General features: G+C 35.3%; 1 protein-coding gene across 2 annotated transcripts in view; it reads right to left on the reverse strand.

Moving 5' to 3' along the window:
- The window catches only part of LOC150106843 (regulator of G protein signaling loco-like), an 81,536-nt gene that overhangs the window by 33,816 nt on the left and 24,132 nt on the right, over nt 1-23,588 (reverse strand). For both annotated transcript variants that reach the window (XM_090392758.1, XM_090392759.1), the window contains exons 3-5: nt 12,809-12,895; nt 11,864-12,010; nt 10,719-10,974 (exon numbers count right to left, since the gene is read on the reverse strand). In XM_090392758.1, the coding sequence (XP_090248884.1) occupies nt 10,719-10,974; nt 11,864-12,010; nt 12,809-12,895 (490 nt within the window). The remainder of the gene's footprint in view (nt 1-10,718; nt 10,975-11,863; nt 12,011-12,808; nt 12,896-23,588) is intronic.

Consider the following 23,588-nt stretch of genomic DNA (forward strand, 5'->3'; position numbering starts at 1 on the left):
TAACTATTATTCAAGTTTACTCACCAACTTCGACATCATCAGAAGAAGACATTGAGAAGTTCTATATAGATTTGCAAAAAATAGTACAGCAGATATCAAGTCAAGTCAAGATCTCTTAATTGTAATGGGGGACTTAAACGCAAAAGTAGGCGAAGACTGGGATACCTGGCCAAGAGTAATCGGAAAGTTCGGGTATGGAGAGAGCAATGAACCTGGCGAAAGACTGCTAAACTTCTGCTCAAATAATAGACCAACAATAACCAACATTCTCTTTAAACATCCAAAACCTCAAAGAAAATAGACACGGATATCACCAGACAGACAAACCAAGAATAAGATAGACTATATTATTGTAAACCAAAGATGGAAATCAAAATCAAAGTATCCTAAATTGCAAATCATTTTCTGCGGATTGTGGATCAGACCATAAGCTAGTATTAGCAAACCTAAGAATAAAGTTAAAATCTGGAAGCATTTTTAGAGTCAAAAGGAGACTGAATGTAAAAAAAACTACAAGACAACAATATTCTAAGAAAATATCAAAACAAAAATAACAAAAACCTGAAAGAACTACCAAAACAGAATATAAACATCGAAGAACATTGGTGCAAATTAAAGGAAATAATATTAAGGAAATAATAATAATATTATTGTCTGCCGAATATAATAATAATAATATTCGGCAGAAAAAACAACAGGTTACACAGAAAGGGAAAGTAAAAAGGATTGGATATCGAATGAAGTATAAAGGTTAAGCGATCAAAGGAAAAGCATGAAACCTAAATTATAAATTATAAATAATAGATTAACCAGAGAAATTAGAAAACTAGTTAAAAGGGACAAGAATAACTGGTTAGAAGAAAAATTCAAAATCGCAGAAAAGCTATCAAAAGAAAATTACCTTCATGGATTATATAAACAAATAGACCAAATTAGCAAGACACGGACAACAAAAATTATAATGATCAAAAACAAAGAGGGACAACGAATTGAAAGTAAAACAAAAAGAATGGCCAGATGGGAAGAATACTTCAAAGATTTATATAATAAAAACAGCTCCCATGACATTACGATTCCAGCCACTCAAATGGAAGAGGAAACAAATATCAAAGAAATAATAGCACACAGCATAGAAAAATTCAAAACAAGGAAAGCACCTGGCATTGATTAAATTCATGCAGAATTCTTAAAAACAGGAAAGGAACAACTTTTGGAACCATTAAAAATATTATTTGAAAGGATCTACAAAAACGAAGCAGTGCCTACTGATTGGGCCAAATCAGTCATAACTCCTATACACAAAAAAGGAGATAAAACAGAATGCAATAATTACAGCGGCATTAGCCTCCTCAGTATTCCAAGTAAGGTTTTTACGAAAGTACTCCAAAAAAAATTAAGCCATATATAGAACTGGCACTAACAGAAGAACAAGCAGGATTCAGACCAGGGCGAAGCATAATTGATCAACTATTCACCTTAAGACAGCTATTAGAAAAGACACTAGAGTACAAATAAAGTTGCTACATAAATGTCATAGATTTTCGTCAGGCATTTGATTCAATCCGTAGAAGAGAACTATGGAAAACTATGGAAGAATTTGGAATTCCCAACAAAACCATAAGAATAATAAAGAATCTGTATGAGAAATCTGAAAGTGCAATACGAATATAGGACACCTTAACCAACTGGTTTCACACAGAAAGCGGAGTAAGACAGGGATGCAATCTGTCACCAGACCTGTTCAATCTTACACTGGAAGAAACAACCAATAAGGCCTTAAACAATAATGACTCCAGAATCAAAATATATGGGGAAAATGTAACACATTTAAACTTTGCAGACGACATTGCATTACTTGCAAGCACAGAAGAAACTCTACAGCGAATTTCTAATAAAATAAAGGAGGAGTGTATAAAATCTGGATTAAACATAAATATAGACAAAACAAAAATTATGCAAATAGGAAAAAGAAGCATCAATCTGAAAATTGAAATTGATAGTAAGAATCTAGAGCAGGTAGAAAACTTCACCTACCTTGGAAGAGTTATTGAGTACAATGGTGGAATTATAAAAGATATAAACAGATGAATCAGTCAAGCATTCCAAACTTTTGGACGACTTAATAAAATATGGAAGTCAAGAGACATCAAACAAGTAACAAAAGTAAGAATCTATGAAACAATGGTACTCCCAATACTCCTCTATGGAAGTGAATGCTGGAATCTCAAAAAGGCTGAAGAGAAAAAATTATTAGTTACTGAAATGAGTTGGCTAAGAAGATTACTTGGAGTATCTCTGCTAGAGTGAAAAGAAACGAAGACATGAGGAAACGACTAAAACAAGAAATAACAATAATAGACAAACTCCAAGAAAGAAGACTGCGATGGTTTGGCCATGTGACCAGAATGGGAACAGAAAGACTACCATCTAAAGCCCTGAATACAATGATGGAAGGTAAAAGATTTAAAGGACGGCCCAGAATTAAATGGAGAGACAAAATAAAAGAGGACCTGAAAACCAAATCACAACAAGCGACCCCAAACTGGACAGAATTGTTCGGACTCTCCCGGGACAGACAGAAGTGGAAAGAGTTCATTTGGCCTCATCATCATCCACATGGATGATGGAAGAGGAAGAAGAAGATATCCAATTTCTTCTTCTGCAATGTTCTTTATTTTCTCTTTAACTGTAGTAGTTATAAATGGTCCCAAATGGGTTTATTTTTAGTAATCTTCTCCGTAGTGGGAAGTTTGCCTTTAAATCTTTCTGTGTCAGCGAAACCATTCTGTAATATGTGAAGTGTCACAGCTGGAGCACTTCAGCAGATGGGGAACACATATTTGCAAAAAAAAGGAGCCCGTTTTTTATTTTTAACTGAAGGTGGCTTAGCCAGTCCCGAGATAAAAGATTTTCTTTACAAAAACTCTATTTTATTTCATCGCTAAATCAAACAATCCACCCCAAGAAGCTAGAACTAGGAAGTTGTAGCTTCTAAGTGGAGGTGGACTAATTCTGTGGTTTGAGGAACTGTTGCTGTTTGTTTTAAGTTCTGAATTGCGACTCAATAATAAGGCTTTGAAGTCAGTATTTAATGTTTGTTAGTTGGTTGTGTGTATTATTCTTTTTTCTTTTCTTTTTTTTCACAAACCCGGAAAACCGAGTTTTCGGGAGGTGGGATCCTTTCACCTTCATTCATATGATCATCTGACGAGATGAATAAGGAATCCAGGTAAATATGCTCAAAAAGCCTGGGAATGATTAAGCAGAGACTTGAATTTGGAGGGCAACGGAACAACTACTAGGATTTGGAGACTGTTCGAGAAGATATACCTAAGAATTGGCATACCTCTCTTAAAATTCCAACCAACTAGAGCAGAAATTAGATATATTCCCTATAAGGTGAATATCACCTCGAGATACGAAATGTTCAGTTCTGGTATTTAAGAGATCGGGAGGGGGGGGATCATAAATGAATGTCCTGTTAGTATCAACATATATTTGTGTTGACGACAGCTCATTATTTAACAAGTACGCACACATAAGGAATGCCAATAGTGACTGATCCAGTGTGGATTGTGTAATGGATTTCTCATAAAATAGATAAATCATGGAGTTTTTGTGTGAGGTTTCTTCCCCCCCTCCCCAATCGCTTAATCTTTTTGAATGGTCAGAGGGCGAACATCTCGTATAACCTCTTACGTATTTTTCAAGACTTAAGAGGTTATACGAGATCTATTCAAAATATTATCCTTGGTGTTATCGCATAAATAGACCATAAGGGGCAATCATCTTGATTGTAAGGGAAGCGGCACTCCCATGGACCCCTAGCTGGATCTATCCTCTCCTTCTTCTACTTTGAGGAAGACCCACTTACTTTAATCTTTCCTATAAGGCCTTATCAGCCAACTCTTCTTACTTTATGACCCTTGGGCTATTAGAGTACTCGAGGGCCATGGGGTCTTTTCATTTCTGGCCTTACAACTATGTCCTCTCTATAAACCTTACTATATTTCTTCTATAATCTACACTTTTCCCTTCAATATACACTGTTCCTCCTATGGGTTTAAATTCGGAAGAAGGCAAGTTCAGAAGCCTTAAGGTAGCAGCCCTACCACTGAACTATTCCATCGTTAGGCTAGTCCCCTGACATGGAGAACATAACCATACTTGTAAGCTGACAGAAAAAGATAATCGGATGGAATCTATGGGAAACGACCCTGGAATGGAAAAGGGAAAACGAAAATGGAAACGACAAAATATAATACACATAGCAAACTGGAATGTAAGAGGAATAGCATATAAAAAAATAGAATTAGACCAGTTATTAAATGAAAGAAAATTTAAAATAGCAGTATTCACTGAAACAAAAAAGAAATTAAAAGGAACTATGAGAACTGAAAGTTTTAATGTGATATACAGTGGAGTCGACAGAGACCAAAGAGCACAAGCAGGAGTCATGATTTGGATTCATAACTCCCTTTCAAAACAGTTAAAACATTATAAATTATGGAATGAAAGAATAATAGAAGCTAGAATAAAAATAGATAGAGGCTATTTAACAATAATTGGTTTATATGCCCCAGAAGAAGGAAGAGAACAGGATAATATTGATTTTTATAATCAGCTACAAAACATATATAATAAAATAAATAAAAATGATTACATAATTTTAGCAGGAGACTTAAATGCAAGAATTGGTAACACGAAAATTAATAATAGTATAGGAATACATGGAGAACACACTCTAAACAGAAATGGTAAAAAATTGATTGACTTTGTAGTTTATAATAACCTAAAAATAATGAATTCCTTCTATAAACATAAAGACATACATAAATATACTTGGGCAACAAGAGGATGTAAATCAATATTAGATTACTTCATATTAAATGAAAAGACATCAAAATTTTCACAAGATGTTAGAGTTCACACAGGATACGAAATAAGCAGTGACCACTTCCTTGTTAAAATAAAATTAAGATTACCACCTAAATGACTACAAGTAACAAGAACAGAAAGAAAAATTGAAACATTTGTTTATAAAACTAGACTATTGAATGACACAAATATACAATGGCTATATGAACAAAGAATTAACCAGTATCTAGATAAAATAAAACAAAATGAAGAAATAGAAATAGAATGGCTTAATATAAAAACGATACTAAATGCAGCAGCAAATGAAAGCTTAGGAAAGACCAAAAAATTCACTAAAAGAAAAAAACTGAAGATCTGGGATGATACAATCAAAGAAATAATCAAAAAGAAAAAAGAAGCCTATCACAAATGGTTAGGCAGTAAAAGATTAGAAGATGAAATAGAATATAAAAGAATAAGAGCCATAACTAAAAGAGAAGTCAGAAAAAGACAGAGAATCATGGAATAAATTTGTTTCTAATTTAGAACATGATTTATATAAAATAAGACCCAATGTATATAAGATTTTGAAACACCTAAATGTAGATACCAAAGAAAACATAAAATTAAACACTGAATTGAAATTAGAGGAATTTCTAAATTACTACACAGAACTGTGGACAGACAAATATTTTAAAAAAGACAACTGGCAAACAATTGAAGAAAATGAAAAGGAAATAACTGAAGAAGAATTAGAAATCAGCCTGAAAGAAACAAGAAACGGAAAATCACCTGGAGAAGATAAGCTAGGTTCAGAACTATATAAATACGCAGGAACAAGATTCAAAGGAAGAATCTTATTATTTTTAAATAAAATTTATTCAACTGGTATCCCTTAGAATGGGATAGAATGTATTTTTCCATTCAATAGAATGAAAAAAAGCAATTGTAATTCCTATCTTTAAAAAAAGGTAATAGAGATGACCGTAAAAACTATAGAGGTATCAGTATACTAAATTCCTGTTACAAAATATATAGCAGAATCTTAAATAACAAACTAATGAAATATTCCGAAAACTTTATTCTAGAGGTACAAAATGGATTTAGAAAAGGACAATCATGTATAGACCCAGCCTTATGCCTAAAATTAATAATAGAGAAAAGATGAGAATATAATTTAGAAACACATATTGCATTTATTGACTTTGAAAAAGCATTTGACAAAGTTAAAAGAAACATATTATTTAACATATTAAAAGAAAGACAAATACCAAATAATATCCTAAAAGCTGTCACAAGTATATATGAAAATAATCAAATACAAATAAGATTAAATCACGAGCTATCATATACAAGAGAGATAAACCAAGGGGTCCGAGAGGGATGTCCCCTCTCAGCAACTCTTTTTAATATCTACTTAAATGAAATAATAATAAAATGGAGTAAAAATTTACATCAAGGAATTAAACTTTCACCTACAGTTAACTTAAACACTCTCCTCTTTGCAGACGACCAAATAATAATTACAATTTCTGAAGATAACTTACAGAAAGCTATTTTAAATCTAAATGAGATATCCAAAGATTATGGTATGATAATCTTTGGATATCATACCATATTGATCACAAAAGAAACGAAGATATTATGAAAGAATTAAACCAAGAACCAGTAATTGAAAAAATTAAAAAAAATAAACATAAATGGATGGAATACGTTCAAAGAATGAAAACAGAAAGATTACCAAAACAAGCCTTAAAGTACAAGCCATTAGGAAAAAGAAAACCGGGATGTCATCTTAAACGATTCAACGATGACTTCTAAGGCCGGAACAGGTCATACTAGGCCTAAATCCTTGATACGTATGATGATGATGATGATGTTATCGCATAAAGAATAAGAGACAATAAACTTTGGAGTTTAGTCTCCTTTAAAGTGAGCCTTTTCCGTACCAATGTGGAGGCCTGTTGTTAGAATAACATGGTATTGTGGAAAAACTAAACAAAAACAACAAAAAAAAAAGTTGAACAAATTGGACCCGGCCAGGTTGAAAATGATTTAGAACCTGAATCATTTTAAGTATCGGTTACTCTGTACTATGAGAATAACGAATGCTTGGTTCACAACGATATCTATATCCAATCCAGATACTTTTTTCAAATAGACCTCTTATATATATACACACACCGCATACACACACACACGCACACACACACACACACACACACACACACACACACACACACACACACACACACACACACACACACACTACTTTTTATGCTGTAATATTAAAAAATATTCGACAGCCTATATTTAACATTACGAAATGAAATCAACCCAAAGAAATACAGTACGAGAATGTGATCAAAGAATATTCATCTACCGAAATAAGGAAAAAATATTAAATAATTGTTAAAATTAATCAGTTTTAGCAATAGTTCCAATAGATTTAGATTGCAAAAGTAATAACAATATTAATTGTTCAAGGATCTTACCGTGGGTATAAAATATAAATAGTGCTATTTAAGCTGCTCGGTTAATTTTGTTCCGAAACCAAACTACTTCTGCATGCTACACTTTTTTTTTTTTTTTGTATTTATTATGTTGCATTTCTTACGCATTTATATGTGTATGTAATGAGAATGTACATTACTCTCTGAACTTTAGACATTTGATTTAGCCTGGATGAGTTGTTACTCTTATGCTACTCATAATTTTTCCAAAATTTTGAATTATCCTATAAAACATTAAATAAATTGATTGATTAAATTCGATTTGCTTATACCTCTTGAGAAAAACGAAAGTTATCACCAAAAAAAAAATGAAAAAACTTGCCACACCATCTGAATTAAAGTAACTCTTCCTAGACATCTCAAAGGCCTTCGATAAGATCTGGCACCAAGGCCTCCTCTACAAACTTATCATCGCTAACCTTCCACTAAACATGATACACCTGATCAAATCATACCTCTCCAACAGGAGGATGTAAGTCAAAATCAATGAAACAGTCTCAACCCAACGGAAAATCCTCGCTGGAGTTCCTCAAGGATCACTGCTAGCCCCGATCCTGTTCAACATCTATATGGCAGACATCCCTCAAAATCCTCTTACATCCATCATCGCTCTTTATGCAGATGACACGGCTATTCTAGCCAGATCTCGCCAACCACATCTCGTTACCAAAAAACTACAAGACACCATCCTGAATCTAGAAAAATGGTTTAAAGACTGACGACTACAATTAAACCCCCAGAAAAGCACAACTTATCGGAATACTTCTCGATAAGCGATTATCCTTCAACAGTCACATCAAGAGCACATGCACCAAAGCTTCAAAAGTTATCGCCCAGCTATATCCCTTGATCAACAGACCCAACAAACTAAGCTCAAGAAATAAAATACTACTGTACAAGACAGTGATCCGTCCCACAGCCATATACGCCTCCCCAGCCTGGAGCCATACCTGCAAGACAAACATCCTCAAGCTACAAAGACTACAGAACAAATGCCTGCGAATGATTCTGGACGCCCCGTGGTTCATCAGGAACGCCCAGAACCACCGGGACATAAATATCCGTTATATCTCTCCATTACTACGCTCCCTAGCAGAGAAATTCTTTATGAAGACATCTACGCATCCAAACCAACTAATACAGCAAGCCGGAAACTATGACGGTAATGACCACTGGAAGCATAAAAGATCGAAAACCATCCTAACACCCAACGACGAATAACCACTTCTGCCCACTCAGGGCGAGCTAAAATAGTTCACAAATCTCTCCCATCACTGCTCCCGAAACAGACAACAGGGAATATGAAAAGCGTCAAGCTTTACCCTCTGCGCCATATATGTCCTGCGTCCTGCGTCCTGAAACTCTTAAAACATGGTTAAAAAAGAGCTAGAGAGTCCTTTTTTAAAAAATAAATAAAAAAAAAGGTTTGCCGAATTTAATATGGAAAAAAAAATTAAGAAAAAAACTCTCTCTGAGCTCGTATTTTGATCAAATAGCAAGTGCACAGATATTTCTTTTTCTCTGTTAGTCATACTAAATTGAAACTTATTCAAGTTCTTATCGATAACAATAGCAAATTTACACGACAAACATGTGGGTTCCTTGTTTCTGCTTACAGTCCGTTGATTAGATAAAGACTTGAAGATAGAAAAGTTTTTGTAACATTACGATAGAAACTAGACTACTCTCGCCCACTTGACAAACCAGTTGTATCATCTGGATTTTAATAGATGGTTATTGAGAGAAATTGAAACCAACCAATCAGAAATGGGGATTTCATTCACCCACAAGATGATCGAACTATGAATGTGTCAGTGATATCCTGTGGTGAAAAGAAGGTCGTGAACTTGATACCGAAACGGCGTTTTGCTGACTGCCTTTAACTTGTCTTTCTCTTCCTTTTGTGAGCTGTTTCATATGGGCTCACAGCTGACAACTAGTTGAGAGAAAAGGAAGTCGTGTTTCTTTTTTAATCGTTTTTTTTTTAAATTTATATTTGCATCGCGAAGTCAGACGAGTAAATTTATCTGAATTTGAATTTATTTCCAATAAATGTTATTAGTGAAAAAATTCAATAAAAATTATATTAATAAAACAAACACTAAAAATATAAAATGTTCGTCTAATTATTTTTTCAAAAAAATAATTAGATGAACATTTTTCACTTTTCCCCTCTGTAGTATTAGGATTTCAGAGTGAGTGTAATGCAGTGCAATGCTCGTTTTATCTGGCTTTACTGTATACTGTATAAATCAAGTGCAAGTGATAAAAGTTGTGGCTACACGAGGACTTTATTAACAATTTTACATATTTGAGTATTTACTGGACATGGATAAAGTTTTATAAAAAATTTAAAAATCTAATTCATGTTAGAGCGAAGTGCAATACTGTATTATTTTTATTTTTATGTGATACCTCCAAGAAGTTTAAGTACTCGTCGCAGGAGGGCACTGCATTCCACACCACAAGTTCTAGCGATGATGCTTCACAGACATACACAATGCCATCTATATCCACTAATAGTATTTTTTGCCTGTAAATTATATGTTCTCTATTATTGTTGTAACAATTATATTCGATTATATAAAAGAATCAGCGATATTTTTACAGAATTTGTACATGTAGAAAACGAAAAATCATTCTCATCATTTTGGTAATTTTTTAGTGAAAAAAAAAACTTTTTATGTTTAGCATACTTGAATTACTAAATAACAGAAAAACTTTTCAGACAGCATAAAACAAGCCATTTATGATTTCAAAACCATAATAGAGAGTTTTGAATTTAGAATAAAAAACCATGCTGAAATATACGAAATAAATAAACTAAATTCAAATAAATATACAGTATTTCAAAAAATTTGTTTAGTTAGCTTTTCTAATTATAATAGTCGACGAATATTATTTTAGGGTTACATAGCAATTAACGTATCCACATACTGAAGACGAGGCTTTCGAATTCACAGTAAACTTGCTTATATAAAATAAACAGTCTAGCCACTTAACGTGCGAACACATAGCGGCGCTGTTGTGAAATAAACACTCGCCAGCATTTCCGCAGAAGATTGATAAATATGCATGCTCTTATTATGAAGCCACGCGCAGTACGTGTGTGAGGGGGTAGGAAAGGGGGAAGTCAAAATATATTAACTACCTCGTTATCAACGATTAATTATTAGCTTAAAAGCTGAAAAAATGGTGCGAAAAGATAAAAAAATTATATTTATATTTAGATACAATACTAATTTAATTAAATAACAGTTGAATAAAATTTCATTACAGACCAGATTACGAGCGTGACAAAAACAAAGCGACCAAAATTGTGGTTTTATATTTATTAATGATCCTTACCTTTCTGCCATGGGAGTAACGATTTTCTTTTCTTCTCTTCGTTCTCTTCTTTCTCTCTGTTGTTTTTAGTTTTCTCGATAATTTTAATCTTTAATCTGTCTCTACTTTTACTTCGAGTTCGTTGGGTTTTATTCTCGGCAAACCTATGATTTAAAAAAGGCAGTGCTTTACCCTGTTTTTCAGCCAGTAAGCATTCGTTATAGACTTCAGACTTAAGAAAACGTTGGTAAGAATCGAATTTCATCAAGTTGAAAATCTGTACAGGAAAAAAAAAAAAAAAAAAAATGCAACGTATTAGTTTCTTTATTCGTTTAAAAACGAAAAATATTAAAAAAGATATTGCTGATATTTTTTCCCCTCACATTACAGAGTGATTATGCTGTTAGAAACACCTATGGTTGTCGTGGTTATCAGTTTGTGTTAAATTCTGGTATTTCCACGTACTCCGTACTCTTTAACATAATCAGTCTCCTTGCTTTATTGTCCGTTCTTGAGTATGATACTATTTTAGCATTCATATTATTATTATTATTATTATTATTATTATTATTATTATTATTATTATTATTATTATTATCGTGTGTGCGTGTGTTGTAAGAAATGTACTGACCACCGAAATTTGCAAAAAAATGTGTGATCAGTTTCGGTGAAGTAACAATATTATTATCTGAAATATATTATTACCTTGCTAACAGAGATCGACTAATCGATCTACCGACAAATGATCAGTTTTTAAATTTACTGACCTCGGAATTTAAACTCATTCCCTTCTACTTAGTGTCGCTACAACATTATCAGATGGCTTGTGCAAGAACTGCTATACATTCAGTATTGTGTACTAACAACAACACGTTACCATAGTGATGTTATTGCTATGTATAAGCAATATTGATAGTCTAATCCGAATGTTGTTAGTAACCAAAGAGCTGGTGTTGCTTTTTCATTTTTTAAATGTTTGATAAACTAGTGCTATGGTTCCGTTTGCTACCTTAGGCTGTAAAGACAATAAAATGCATTTTAACAGTGTGTGTGTGCGCGCGCGCGCTCGCTCACCATTTTATTTATTTCTATTCTGTGCACAGAAAACTCGTGTGTTAAGCTATTGAACAGTTTAAATATTAATTAAGATCAACTTCATTTCATACCTGTTTCTGAGCAGGAGTGAAAAGGTCCTGAGCAGCTGTTTCCAGTCCTTCCTGTACTGTCTGCCGAGCACCGCTATCCACATTGACAGGCTCAGCAGCCCCTGGACGAAGATGTCGAGTATAGATTTTTCTCGCTTGCAATTTCATCTGCATTAGGGAAAAAAAAGAAAAAGAAAAAAAAAAGAAAGAAAGATTACACCAGTTCTGAACTCGAAGTTGTCTGACAAATAAAAAATGCACGATACAATTCGCATTCTTCACGTAACCTTTCGTTAGTTACATTAGTTTAATAATATTGTTGACAATCAGTGTGTTAGTTTGGTGTAAATTCAACAGCAAGCTCTAAAGTATACAATGTTATAACCAGGAATTTGTCAATTTTATTTATTTATTGCGCAATTTAAATTGCTCTGATTATGCTTATTGTATTCTTATTAGCTATAATAGGCTTAATTTTATTCCTAAAATAGTCAGTTATAATAAAAAAAAATTGTTCCGGTATACCGAAAAATATTTCTTTATATTTAATTTACGCTTAAAAACTATATTTTAAATGAAATATTTGAAAATAAAATTGATCATTAAGTAAATCTATTTATTTACTAAGTAAATCTATTAAGTTAGATAGGGCTAAATGGCCTCGCCTACTCCCCGTATACGGGAATAAAAAAGGCGTTAGCTGATTTTTTTATTTTTATTTTTTTGAAAATCTATTTTAAATTTTTGAAGGACACCTATATACTTTCATTTTACAGTATATTTATTTCATCATAACAGAAATATTTAATAAAATCCCATTTGCTATTCGTTGCGTTTGTATACCTTTTAGATTTTAGAATTATAATCAATTCAAAATTTAATTTAATATATCTTTCCTAACTCTACATAAAAAGACCACTACGTTCTATCATTGATAGATGGAAAATCTTTTAGTATTCAACTTACTTCTTGCTTATCTTTTAACAGGCGATACCGTTCGCACGCTGTCCAAAATACGATGTTTTCATCACTGAATTCTCTCTTTAGAAAAGCCTGAAATCAGGATATTAAACTGAAAATGCATTATCAATACCAAGACCAAGAAAGTACAAGATACGATTCAATATATTAAAATGAATCTATAATCCTTAAAATGATAGAATGATACTATGATTGAGAGAAACTGCAATTCAAATATATATATATATATATATATATATATATATATATATATATATATATATATATATGTATATATATATATATATATATATATATATATGTATATATATATATATATATATGTATATATATATATATATATATATATATATATATATATAGAGAGAGAGAGAGAGAGAGAGAGAGAGAGAGAAGGGTTTTTTCTCCCGCATACAGGCAAATCGGCCCTTCAGAACACACGCAATTTACAGACATAGAATACCAGTTGTGGAGGTGGGTCGCAGATGGCGTTGATTCGTAGTAGAGGTTCGGTGTAGTGGTTGAGACAGTTGTAGGTGTCCTCCCGCGATGAGGCTTCGGATTCCTTGGAAGTGTCAGGAATAATAATAATAATAATAATAATAATAATAATATATATATAGATATATTTTTTTTTTATTGTAAACATAACAATCTTATATACAGGATTAACCGGTTTTTGGTTTTCTCTGCAGTCAGACAGAGAGGTTACATGCTCATACTCTTGTTGAGGTATGTTACATCGAAGTCACTTATAAGGCTAATTACATTTTTCTTTTTCTTTTTAAATAAATTAAAGCCATTAAGAGTTATTTTAACATGATAACATAAGATCTTGTTTTAACATAAGAACATAAATGTGGAAGAAAATAGAAGTTACTATTGCACAATATTATCTATTGACATGAGAGTGCCAGCTGATTAATTTTCGCACTGTTAAGCACAACAATCCTTATTTCTTCCCCCTTTCTTTTTTTTGGGGGGGGGTAAAGGTGTCACTTCTATGCTGGAAAGTGGATTATAATGCAGTCGCCCTGCTCAGCCAGGAGTTGATTCCGTGGATTCCATTCTTGGTGGAAAAGATCTAAGGTGTTGTTTTGCCTATGGTGGTGATGTTCGTATAGGATCCGACATCTCACCTTTTGTTGGAAGGCTGCCGTGAGTTGGTCAGTTGCCTCTCTCTGTGAAGTTGCTGTGCTGTCTGGTCTTGTATGCCTGAGGTAGAAGTTGTATATTACCGCTTTTGCGGTGATGAAAAGGTAATTGCAGAATGAATGGTTATTTGGCTCCACATGGACGAGATTGAAATATTCCTCTTCTGTATGAAGATTACCACAGGTAAGAGCTGCCGTTTCCCGAGTCAAACTGATTAATTTAGTGTTGACTGGGCATTCCAAGTAGACATGCCGGACCGTTCCTAATTGGTAGCAGAAGAGGCAGTTATCTGAGACGTTTGAATTAAATTTTCGTAATATAGTAGGAGTAGGTAATATATTATGCCACATTCTCCACTGAATATCTGCGTCAGGTTTGATGGCTCTTGTGCGATATGGTAGATCCCATTGAAATAGTGTTTGATCAGATGATGCAGGATTTTCCATCAAAGTGCTTTGGTTTGACTGTTGTGTTAGGGTGCTGTAGATCTTGTTGGTGTTGCTGGGTGTAAGTTTCTCCCATGAGTTATTGGTTTTTATCAGAAAGATAGGCGCCAAAACTTCTGAGTTTGGAGGAATAAGCCCCACTTCTGTTATGCTATCAGGCATAGCGGCTTGAAAAGCGGCCTTTACGGTGTCTATCTGCTCAAACTCATTCCCATATTCCAGGTTTTCGAGCGAATTTGGAAAGCGCCAGGTGAGGCTTGGAGAAAGAATGTCACCCAAGATCCTCACGTTTCGCCAGCTCCATGGAGGAAAGAAAAATTCTTTCTGAGTGATCGGGCTTCTTACCATCGTGTTGTGAAAGATGGGTTCCATGAGGATTTCAGGTAGGGATGCTGTCTTCACTGTGTGCTGGAGGTTTAGCTTCTTCCATCGTCGAAGGGCGTCTTTGTAGAAGTTTGTTAAATTTACAGGCACTTGAGCTGTTGTCATTCTTAAGGTGGTGGAGAGAGAGAGACCTCTAGTGGCAGAAGTGAAAATATACTCAGTGGTGCACTTGTGTGATATTTCCTGTTGTAGGGCATTTATGAGAAATCGAGCGCGGAACGTTGTTATCCTGTTGTCAATGGAGACCAACTTTTGTCCTCCATCTTTGAGAGAAGTACATAGCTGGGAGTAGGAAAGCCAGTTTGTTTTATTCCATATGAATCGATATATGGTTGACTTTATTTGTTTAATGAATTGAACTGGTGGCGTAAGGATCTTTAGTGTATGCCAAAGGACACTGGTGGCTATTTGGTTAACGATTATTGTTCTCCCTCTTGTGGAGGCAGAGGCTCGTATTGCTGCCCACTTTCCTAGAACTTGCTTGAAACGCTTGTTTAGTGTTTCCCAGTTCTTATCCACATAAGAGGGTGTGTTTCCTAGGTAAATCCCCAGGTATTTGTTTCCCTCTGTGGACCAGGTACCAGACATTGGGGAATCGGTTCGGTTTTTCCATTTGCCACACCACAGTCCTATGGTTTTATGTGTGTTTAGTTTGGCTCCTGAGGCTGCCTGATATTGTTGGTATGCCATTTGTATGTTATGAAAGTCCTCTTCTTTGCGGGCTATGATTGTAACATCATCAGCATATGCTGTCAGGGTTATGGTTTGGTAGGGAAGTTTAGGGCGGCATGCTTTGAGCAGCATGCTGAGTCTACACAGAAAGGGTTCGATGGCAATTGTGTAAAGAGGACCGGAGAGTGGACAGCCTTGTTTAATACCTCTGCTGTATGGTGCAGTTATGGTAAGCCTGTTGTTTATTTTCATGCAAAACTGTGCCTTGGCATACAACATTTTAATAGAGTGAATGATGCCTGAGCCAAAGCCAAATGCTTTCAAGCAGTTGAAGAGGTAAAGGTGTTCAACGCGGTCGAAAGCTTTTTCTTGGTCTAGTGTTACAAGACCCATTGTTTCACTGTTGTTGTTCGCTATGCTTATGAGATCCCTTATGAGATGTAAGTTTTCGTGGATAGATCTTCCAGGGATGGAATAGCTCTGATGCCTATTTATTATTTCGCTCAGAGCGGGTTTAAGTTTGTTGGCAATGGCTTTGGATATAATTTTGCAGTCGGTGTTTGTGATAGAGATGGGTCTCCAGTTTCCTAGTTTCGTCGCGTCTCCTTTCTTTGGAATGAGTTTGATAACTGATGTTGTCATATTGAGTGGAAAGCCATTGGTATTCGCTTCGACAAATACTCTGTAGAGGATAGGTCCAAGCTGTTCCCAGAAGGACTGATAAAATTCAGTGGTGAGCCCGTCTATGCCAGGAGATTTATCTTTAGGTAAGGAGGTGCAGGCAGTTTTCAGATCGTGTAACGTGATAGGGAGTTCTGTGTTACTCCTTGTTGTTGGTGAGAGTCTTTTCACATCGGAGAGAATTTTATTCGTGGCCTCCATAGATGTTGGGTTGGCTTGGTACAAATTTTTGTAGTACTGCAAGGTATATAAGAGGATTTCGTCATGATTTTCTATGATGTTTCCATTATCTGTTTTAATAGCAGATATAGTGGTGCACTCTTGTTGGCGTTTTTCTAGTGAAAAGAAATACTTTGTAGGGGCATCTGCGAAGTTAATATGTTTGCGTCGTGCTCTTATTAGTGCTCCTCTTGCAGAGTGCTCTAGGTGTGAGCGTATGGTGGCTTCTAGGGACTGGTATTCCTCAGATTCTGGATGATGCAATTGCTGTTGTTGTTGCAAATTTTTAAGGGCTGAATGCTTGTTCAAATTTCTTCGGTGACTATATTTTTGGGTGAATACCTTAACTTTGGATTTAAAAAGTGACCACCACTCGGAAATTGATTGTGAAGTAGGTATATCTCTGATGAGAGTTTCGATATAGATTTTAGAGGTTCTGAGATATTCTGTATCCTTTAGTAGGCTGTTGTTAAATATCCAGTATGCTCCTCCTTTGTATCTGGTGTGTCCAGGAAAGCAAATGTTAAGAAGGATGGAATCATGGTCTGATGCATGAGATGGATGGTATGTGACTCTCCTGATGTAGGGTATTGTGTGCATCGATGTGTAGTATCTGTCGAGCCGTGCCTGGTATAAGACACTGGTAGGTAGATAGATAGATAGATAGAGAGAGAGAGAGAGAGAGAGAGAGGGAACAATCTTCTGTTGCCATGGGAACGGAAAAAGAAATGTCTGCTCAGTTTAGAAAAGCTATCAACAAAACGAACAGATATAAATAGTAGAATGTAATATTTATTTATAATATTAATATTGTATAATGAGTTTTTCAAGGCATCTTTTATTTATTAATATTATTAAATTTCTACTAGTGTTACTATTAATATATTTATTAAAATAGCTTTTGTAGTAAATACTACAGGATGACAGATTTGCACTACTTATATTAATCATTTTATAAGGTAGTTTTGTTTGACTCAGATTCACCATAGAAAATCATCTTCAAAGAATGTAAATCCTCTTCTTCTTCCTGTGCAGCATTACAAGCCCCCCCCCCCCTTATTTAAACGGAGTAGCTATTATACAACTTTTCCTCCTCCTTCTCCATTGAGGTCTGTTTTCGTCTCCTACGATTCTTCTCCTTCGTATTCTTGTTTATGCTCATCTCTGACATTCTCCTGTAATCCATGTTCCCAATATTCTATAATGCATATCCATACCGACGCAGCAATCTTGCTTTTTGGGATTTCTTTAAGACTTCTAACACTTTATCTGCTATTTTTGCCCTCTTGCTTCTAATTCTTTCCTAAGTAATATCAGGAAAGAGTTAGGAACCATCCCATCTTCACTTCCACAACATTTAAGGTATACTAAATGGCATTTGTCATTGACAAAGGCTGTACAGCATTCTTGCCTTGTTATTTTCAACACTTTTTCCTTTTCGGCATCATTTCTCGCCTTCGATACATCTGTGATATGTTCTTCACATCAGATATATGCTTTTTTTTATTCTTTATTTTCCTTAAATATAAATACCATGCATATGATTTATCTTCTTCTTACACTATAGTGTTTTTGGTACTACACCCCCCCCCCCTTTTTTTCCCAACAATTTCACTCCTGCTGTTACTGCATCTATGACCTGTTTTTTCCTTTCAGTCGTTTCCGACCGTAAGTGACTTTGTGAGCATTGCCCGCAAAGTATTCGTGGTGAGATTTTCACAGGGTTGCTCACCATTGCTTTCTCCAACACCCCAATTTTATTGGGGACCGGCATATGGCTGGGAAGTATTCATGACTGTAATCCATGTGTGTTCACGGGGCCGGTTTGCCTGTTCTGGAGGACATAAAACCCGAGTTTCCGGGTGAAAAAACCCTACCTTCGTATGAGACCGGCTAACTCACCTTTAGCCGAAAGAGATCAGAAAAATCGAACCCAGGTCTTTCCGACAGAAGGGCTTCGTTTATACTGATTGAGCTACGGAGGCTCACTGCATCTATAACAGTATGAAATAAAAATGCGGATCTTTGATATGCACACTTTCATAATAAAAATCTCTGTCTGTCCTACCACTGCTGAGGTGTTATACATATTTTCTGACAGCATTTTCTCTCTTTCTCAGACAATTCCATATTTACTGCTTGGACATTCTGCCCGAGGTTTTCTCCAAATCTATAACTATCATAACGCAATGTTTTTCCTTCTGTGTACTTTTGCATGAGTTGTCTCAAGGCAGTGTCTCAGGCCACCTGTTATACTGCTTTCTGACATTAATTCAAAACTTTTCTTCTGTTATCTGTCATTCTTTTCTCAGTCTCCTATCTAATATTCCTTTCCATATCTTCATGGTATGTGAGATTAACTTAATCCCTTTTTCATTAGATCCCACAGAATGTCGATACCATTTGCACCTAATGTTTTCCATACTTTTGCATCACAAGTATATTATCTAGTCCACTACCTTGTCCAGTTCGTATTCTTTTTTAAGGCATCCTATACTTCTACCCTATTATTCTTATAGCTATTTCTTCGTATATGAATATATATTGATCTCATATGAAAGCCATTATCTACAAGAAAAAATAAACTTTTTAATAACCACTCATACATTTGCCTATATAGAGTATTTCAGGATGTATCATAGTTTTTATTTTTATTATTATTATTAATTTACGAAACAGGAATAAAAAAAAAATAGCTCGGTTGGGTTCACTACAAATGCAATCGCAGAAAGTCAATTAACGTTGCTTGTATGAATGTGAAATTTGAGATGAATTGGTGATGCATTATGTGAATGCAAGAGCGGTCCCATCTGCCATCCGCCGAACACTAACTTTCTGTACAGTGACATGTTGCAGACACCAGTTTATTGAGAACTACACGCTGTTAAGTGTATTTAAAGAGAAAACCTATAAAAATTTCTGTAAAACTGAATGTAATTCTTGTTAGTTTATTATTGTTTTTTTTTCTTGTAGTATCAGTTATGTTAATTAAAGTTATAAGAACAGTTATGTTCAATGACGTGGAATTACTATGTACAATGAATCAACATGTAATAGGCAAATAGGCCTTAATTAAGCGTATATTTTTCTAATGAAAGAAATCTTTTTCCATTAGCTAAATATAAGTTGCATATATCTTCATTGCATAGTAAACTTGGAAAGTTTGGTATTATAGTTGAGAATAAAATAATTACAATGACTTGTAATTATGAAATAATTACCAGATCAGCTCTTGGGGAAGAGGATGTGATCCTCTTCGAGTTGGTTTCCACTGGTTGAGGGATGCATATTCTCGCTATTATTGACAAAATGGCATATTTTTGCCAATTTAAACCTGGTTTCAATCCGTTCTATGACGGCAGAAACTCTCAGGCGTTTTCAAAAAAAAAACTGTGGGTTTTCGTCCCTCAAAAGAGACAAACTGGCCAGAAGAGCACACGTTATGTATCGACACAGGACACTATGGGAATAAGGATTAACAACCTTATTCTATAAGATTTGGTTTCGAACGTCTGCACAGTAAAGCGTGGGTCTATGTGTGAACGTAAACCAGGACGGAAGGAATAGTCTTAAGAATATCACTTATGTATACGTTGCATAGAACTTCTCCAGCTCCTCAACTGCCTTCACCCAATGGCGAATTTCCGTTGCTATAATTCTCTCCTCAAAATTCCTTTTTTCTTCAACACATGGAGGCAGTTTTCTCTTCTAATTTTTACTTGGTGTCTCTCACACTGTTAGTGCCGTTACTGACATTCCACTAAAGCTTTTTTAATAGGTGCTTCCATGAATACTGTTCAGCCGAACAGTACTCACACATAACTGTTGGAAATACGCATCATGTTCAGGATAAAATATCGATATCAGTCGGTCTACTTGGTCGGTAACGATGGCTTTACTGTCTAAAGAATCTGAGAAGTACCAAGAAAATAGATTGTAGATTAGTTGCAGTTCACTGTACCAAGAAAATATGTTGTAGTCCACTGATTTTCATTGTTCAGACTACGATAAATCCATGAACTCTTGTAGCTATTCCCTCTTTATTAAATAACAGAAAACGGATCGGTCACCCATTGCAATCTTTCTCCTGTCCTCTAGTGCCCGATGGTGAGAAACACTGTAGAATTTTTTTTCACTTGGTTATAAATTAGATTACACTTTCCAGGAAATTATATTTTGTTTAGTCCTTTATCCAAACGTAAGCTAAAGAACATTGACTGCCATCAATCAACATTTTTATACGTACTAAGTAGCATGTTGCACTCACTCTCAACTGTGGATTTCCATTTCTTCTGTGTCGCCAACTGTGTACTAAAAAATTCTTACTTAGTGCTCAAAAGCACGTACAGACATTTTATTAAAGAATGACATCTGATTATCACCCCCCCCTCCCCTTTTGAAAGTTTTTATAGACCGAAGGAATGGATTGCACTGAGTGCAATTCATTTTCATTACAGAAATGTCCTCACTGAGTATTCCTGGTAAGATTTATGCAAGTATTCACGAGAAATGGCTAAGAAAAATTGTGAAAGAAAAACTTGGAGAAGAACAATCTGGATTCAGGGCAAATAGAGCTTGTTAAGATCAGATTTTTACTTTGAGACAAATAGTTCGGAAATCATGGAAATATGACAAGAATCTATACTCAAGTTTTGCATATCTAAACGATGCACGAGCTAGTGCTAAGGAAAAAAATGTTCAAAATGCTACAATTATATGTATAAATTGAACATTATACAGAGCAATACATAGTCTATATTTAAGTTATCAGTCAGCAGTTAGAATTGATGGAAATCCAGGAAGATGGTTTGATGTAAAATCAGGGGTAAGTCAAGGATGAAAAGTACTTCCACTGTTATTCTTCATCTCTATGGATCACATTATGAAAGAAAGTGGCATCAAGCCTGATATTAGAATTGGAGATGTCAAATTTAGCACTTTGCTTTATGCAGATGATGTTGTACTCTCAAACACACCCAGTTCTCAAGTCTCCAGTATGGTAGGGAGTTCAGCTGAATAAATTTATATGAAACAAAAAAAAAAGAAATTAGCAAAACACTGAACCAGCGGTGTTCCAACTAATTTCAAATTAATTTGAATTTTAACTTAGTGATTTATTCCTAACCTAGCTCTTAAACTGGGTTAGCAATAAAAGACTTGATCGAAGATTGGACACCTAAATATGAAAGTTCTGAGAAAAATTAGGAAAGTTAACAGATGACATCAATGGCGATATCATATTTAAAATGAGGATATTAGGAAAGAACTTGACATTGTTAGAATCCAGGAATGCGTTAGCAGAGCTAATCTCATGTGGCTTAAACAGAATGGGAGAGGAATGATTAGCAAAACAAGTGTTCTCTGCCATGTTAGCAGGAAAAGGACCCAGGAGTAGACAGGTAATCTTGTTCTCCCAGTTGTAGTAGAATTGGGTTGTGATCCGATGACAGCTCGTTTAGTGATTTAAGGCTGTACTGAAGTTTAATGTCTTGCTGGATAGCTGACATCCTGGATATAATCCAGGATATCAGCAGTGCCAGACATACTTCGATGAGTTGGTTCGGTAGGTCCAGCCACAACAGCATTTGATCCTGTGTAGCTGGAAAGGATGGGACCATTTTTATTGGTAGATTTACTGTTCCAAGCAGGATGTTTTGCATTGAAGTCTCCAGCGATGACGATCGGTCCTTTTACTCCAAGGATGGCATCCAGATCTGAGGTCAATAATGTCTTTAATGGAGGGTTTTAAGCAGAAAAAATTTTAAGGTTTCCAATTGAGTTTGTGAGGACATTAATTCCTGTGATTTCGAGGGTTGGTGGTTGTAGGGTTGGTTATTGAATGATGATTGATATAGTTTTTGATAAGGGTGGCTGTACCTATACCTCTATACCCAAGTCTGTCGTTTCTGTAAATCTGATACCCTCTGATGTTTAGGGTGTCAGCAGGCCTCAGGTGAGTTTCATTGATTAGAAATATATCTGGATTGTATCTATTATTGAATTCCTAAATTTCTAACAGTTTATTTTTGATACCATTGGTATTCCAAGCAATAATCCTAAGCGAATCTGGGGCGATTTTTTTCCTATGTGCATCAGCGAGTGCAGATAGTATGGCTTGGGTTTGCTGTAAGAATCTTTTTGTAACACTTAGTGATGGATTTGAGTTGCTGAAATCCTGCAGCATGTTTGCAAGAGAAGAGGTGATAATAGCTGATAGATTTGAATGTGGATTATTCAGGTTCTGGGTTCGTACTATCTGTTTGGAGCGGACCACATCAGCATATGTTCTCGCTTGATGTTGAAGATTCATTTTCTTAAGGGGCTCAGTTAATGATGGGCGAGCACCTGTTGTCGTGATCTCACTCTTGGAGGACTGAGGAGCCTGAGCTTCAGGAACTCTCGCACTAGATGACGAGGTAATTGATTATTTGGATCGTTCCATCTGTTTTTGGGGTGATGTATACACCCTCTATAATTAGCAGGGTGAGGATCCACACAATTAGCGCACTTAGCCGGGGTGGGGTTTGGCTTGGTGCAGGTGTTTGTGGGGTGATTCTCGCTACATTTTAGGCATCTGAACTGAGCTTTGCATAGCTTCTGGGCATGGCCAAATTGTTGGCATCTGTGGCACTGCCCAGAAGATGCTTTCTTTCTCAATGGTTTTGGGGTGATTTTGAGTCCACAGATTGATTTTAGATTATATGTCTTTGTAAATATTATGAATTTCTGCTAAGACTAAAGGCATAGGTGTCTTATTTGATCTAAACATTCTAGTGACCTTTATGGGAGGTAGATCCTGTAAGTTGAGGTCAGTAACTATTTCATCCGTGTCAGTATCCTCGGAGACTCCTCATAGGACCACTTTCAGATTTTTTTCGGAGGCAAGTGAAAATGTGTTCCTCTTGCGTTCAGCTCCTTTGTAAGATTTTTATAATCAGCCACCGTGGCGGGCTGAATTTTTATGCCCTCGTCTACATTTTTAGCAGATCTATAACTTATTTGTAAGTTAGCCATGATGGTTCTTAGTGGTGTACATCTCTGTTTTTCCCTTAGGATAATCGGTGGAACCTTTTCATGGGGGAAGCAGAGGGATCTGAAATGGGAACATCCTCGTCCATCCCAACATCGTTTATTGGCTCAGCAGCGAGAGTTTTTCTCTTCTTACGAGCGCGGATCTCTCCTTGATCAGAAGGATTAGAGGTAGAGGC

The sequence above is a fragment of the Typopeltis vanoorti genome, chromosome 5, assembly GCF_054136105.1.
Source record: "Typopeltis vanoorti isolate ZY-2024b chromosome 5, IOZ_Tvanoo_1.0, whole genome shotgun sequence".
NCBI classification, from domain to species: domain Eukaryota; kingdom Metazoa; phylum Arthropoda; class Arachnida; order Uropygi; family Thelyphonidae; genus Typopeltis; species Typopeltis vanoorti.